Raw genomic sequence first — 2,826 nt, 5'->3', positions numbered from 1 at the left:
AATTTGGCTTTTGAAATGGATGACTAGTAATTTTATATCACCTCAAAAACATTTTATTAATATGAACTTTGAGCCTCTTAATTTTTTTATTCAATTTAAATTAAATAAGGAATAAATGATAATTTTTTGATTATTTATTAGTTTCGATATAATGTAGAATTTTAATTATCTAATATAAGAAACAGATGACATGAAACGAAAAGTTTGTTTAAGGCGTATACATTATAAATTTAAATTTAAAAGTTGGTTCTCAAAATAGAAATAAACACAAAATTGGTTCTATTTTGATGCACCAAGAAATGTTGAATCAAATACACATGCAATTCTGCAATGAATCTAACAAAATGGAATAAATACACTTCAAACCAAAAAAATATCAAATAAGAGAACACCGAAAACGGCCAATTCACATGTGATTCATGCGACTTTGGCAGCGACGTGAGGTTACGAGCCAAGTCACCTGCTCACCCTTTGCGTTGAGCATGTTCCATAAGCAGATGTGATTTTAGTGCAAATCACATGTGATTTGGAAAACACAGGTTTGATAATCCCTCAACAAGTCTATACCTCAGATTCATAGTTGAACGTGTCAAATATGTAGTATACTCGAATAGTCGACATCTTGAAGTGTGAGTTCACCAATGTATAGCTGGCTTATATGATCCCGACACAGCGGAACACACTTCCGATCAAAAACCTCATGAATGACGCCCATCCCCGAAACCCATGATTTCTCATCCGATGGATTCAACTTCAGTTCTTTATGCAACAACCGTATACGATACAAAACCGTATCGGTTCTTTGACAGAAATGAGCACTACAACGATAAAAAGGCTCATCAGAAGCCAATCTGATCAAGACCATCGTTAAAGCTCCATCCACAGGCTTTGGATCTGCAAGATTCTTATCTCCCATCATTTTGATCTCCCTTTCGGTAGGGAAATGAAACTCTTCACCTCCATCGACATCGAAAACTCTCAAATCCTTGGTGTAATGTTTGATAGCTTCACGCTTTGTTGATTCGTGTTTTTCGGCTAAAGTCAACAAGCAAGAGAACCTTAAGTGATAAGTTACAACGGTTTTCACAATCTTGAAGTTGCGAGAACTACAAAAGTAATCGAGCCATCTTTTTCCCACACTCGCGTACCATTTTATGATGTCGGCATCTTCTAGAGCGGTGAGTGAAGTGATTGGCCTAGGACGACCCATGTTATTGGTGAATCCGGCCAACCTAACGGATTTTCTAACGAGCTGTTCAGGTGCATCAACTTTTATACAAAGTTCCGTTAAATCCTTAACAGTTCTTTCTGCATATTTCCGTTCTTCATCTTCTTCGGCCTTCCTTTTTTTGTCATTTAACTCGTTTTTAGCTTTCATCGGATTCAAATACTTGTTAACTTGCTCTTGGAAGTTGTCATACGAGTCTACAAGATCCGAAGGAAGTTGATCTCTAATTCTTTTCAAAGACAAAAAATCTCCTCCCGAGAGCCCACGGTACCAGGCTGCACGCTCTTCAATCGACTCTAGAAATTCGTCAACCGTTTCACCAGCCCAAGTTTCAAAAATCTCCCTAACTTCGTTCTCGATTTGGAATTCAAATTTGAAGCCATTGGTTGTCTTCAACTTCTTATAAACATGACTAAAAATTTTCATCGCCAGTTTTTTCCTATTCGATTCTCTCCGGTTTTTCAGTTCTTGAAGTCTTACTTCTTTTTGTCTCAAGTACTTCTTCTTCGCCCTAATTGCCTTCTCGGACATTGGAGGATGCAAAACTGATGGCGTTACCGCCCGAAGATCCATACCCAAAAACGTAATTTCCTCAGAAACAGCACTATGAATGACTGTTTTCGCTCTGTCCACCTCTAACCCTAAATTATTTTCCACAAATTGTACAGATTTATTCTTTAAATTCACCGTTAAACCCTTGGAACCGGATGTGATCACAAGTATTTCATCTAAGTATCTAACAGCATATATCTTTAAGGGCTTACAGAAAACATGATCACCATCATCCTTAACATCATTCGATATACTTTTCGAGTTTTCCTTATTAATCAGAAGACGTAGTTCTTGAAACCTTTGATCAAACACATTCAAGTAAATGTTAATTAGTATCGAATTTAACCCACATTCTTGAGGGAACCCCCTCCCTAAATAACATCCACCCAACTCAATTCGGGCCACTTGGGTTGCAATCAATCTCTTAATTATATCAATGAAGATCTCATCTCCTATTTTATCTTTCATAATCAAGCATAGTTTGTTCAGATTCTCTGTACTAAATTGATTTTTGTTGTTAAATGAAATGGTAAACCACCAAGACGGGTTTTCCACAGTGTTCTTTAGATACCGTATGGCAGTGTGTCTACCCATACCAACACGACCACCATAGCTAAAAGTTGCAAATCGATCATCATATATAACTTGTAAAACCATCCTAATGGATTCAATTAACACCTTAAGTTTCAAGTTAGGAACAAGGAGAGAAACTGGTTCACCTTCGTTCGCCATTTTGAGGAAGCATGACTCGAAATCGAACCTGTTTTCTCTGAGCTCGTCGGAGATATCCATGATCGAAAAGAAATTCGTTGAGAGTGAATCGATGGTCGGCGGCGGCGTCGAGTTGGGGCCATCGTGGATGAGATTATGGCAGGCGGTAAGAAGGACGGAGGGGGAAGAGACGACGTTTTGGAGGAGGTTGGAAAACTTGCCCTGGTGGTATTGGGAGAGAACTAGGGTTTTGAGTTGGGGTTTCGTCAGGGGTTCAGTTACTACAGTGTTTGATTTTTCCCGCGAAGAGACAGTTGCAGGCAGTGCTGAAAGGA

General features: G+C 38.5%; 1 protein-coding gene across 1 annotated transcript; it reads right to left on the bottom strand.

Moving 5' to 3' along the window:
- Positions 1 to 295: 295 nt before the first annotated feature.
- LOC112523320 (nuclear intron maturase 3, mitochondrial) lies at positions 296 to 2,617 on the bottom strand. The gene is made up of 2 exons (XM_025132873.1): positions 2,500 to 2,617; positions 296 to 2,078 (listed from the first exon to the last, which is right to left on the bottom strand). The coding sequence occupies exons 1-2, from the start codon at positions 2,523 to 2,525 to the stop codon at positions 590 to 592; spliced, it is 1,515 nt and encodes a 504-aa protein (XP_024988641.1). The 5' UTR covers positions 2,526 to 2,617; the 3' UTR covers positions 296 to 589.
- Between the last annotated feature and the right edge of the window lie 209 nt (positions 2,618 to 2,826).

The sequence above is a fragment of the Cynara cardunculus genome, assembly GCF_001531365.2.
Source record: "Cynara cardunculus var. scolymus isolate 2C chromosome LG 12, CcrdV1, whole genome shotgun sequence".
Taxonomy (NCBI): Eukaryota; Viridiplantae; Streptophyta; class Magnoliopsida; order Asterales; family Asteraceae; genus Cynara; species Cynara cardunculus.
Note: the sequence above shows the minus strand (reverse complement) of the source record. Positions and strands in the feature narration are given on the sequence as shown.

Bases quoted from the DNA above. Each gene is read 5' to 3' on its own strand.
- LOC112523320 (XM_025132873.1), bottom strand. From the start codon at position 2,525: ATGCTTCCTCAAAATGGCGAACGAAG. The intron at 2,079-2,499 runs GTGAACCAGTTT...GTTTGATCAAAG, and splicing joins CCTCAAAATGGCGAACGAAG to GTTTCAAGAACTACGTCTTC.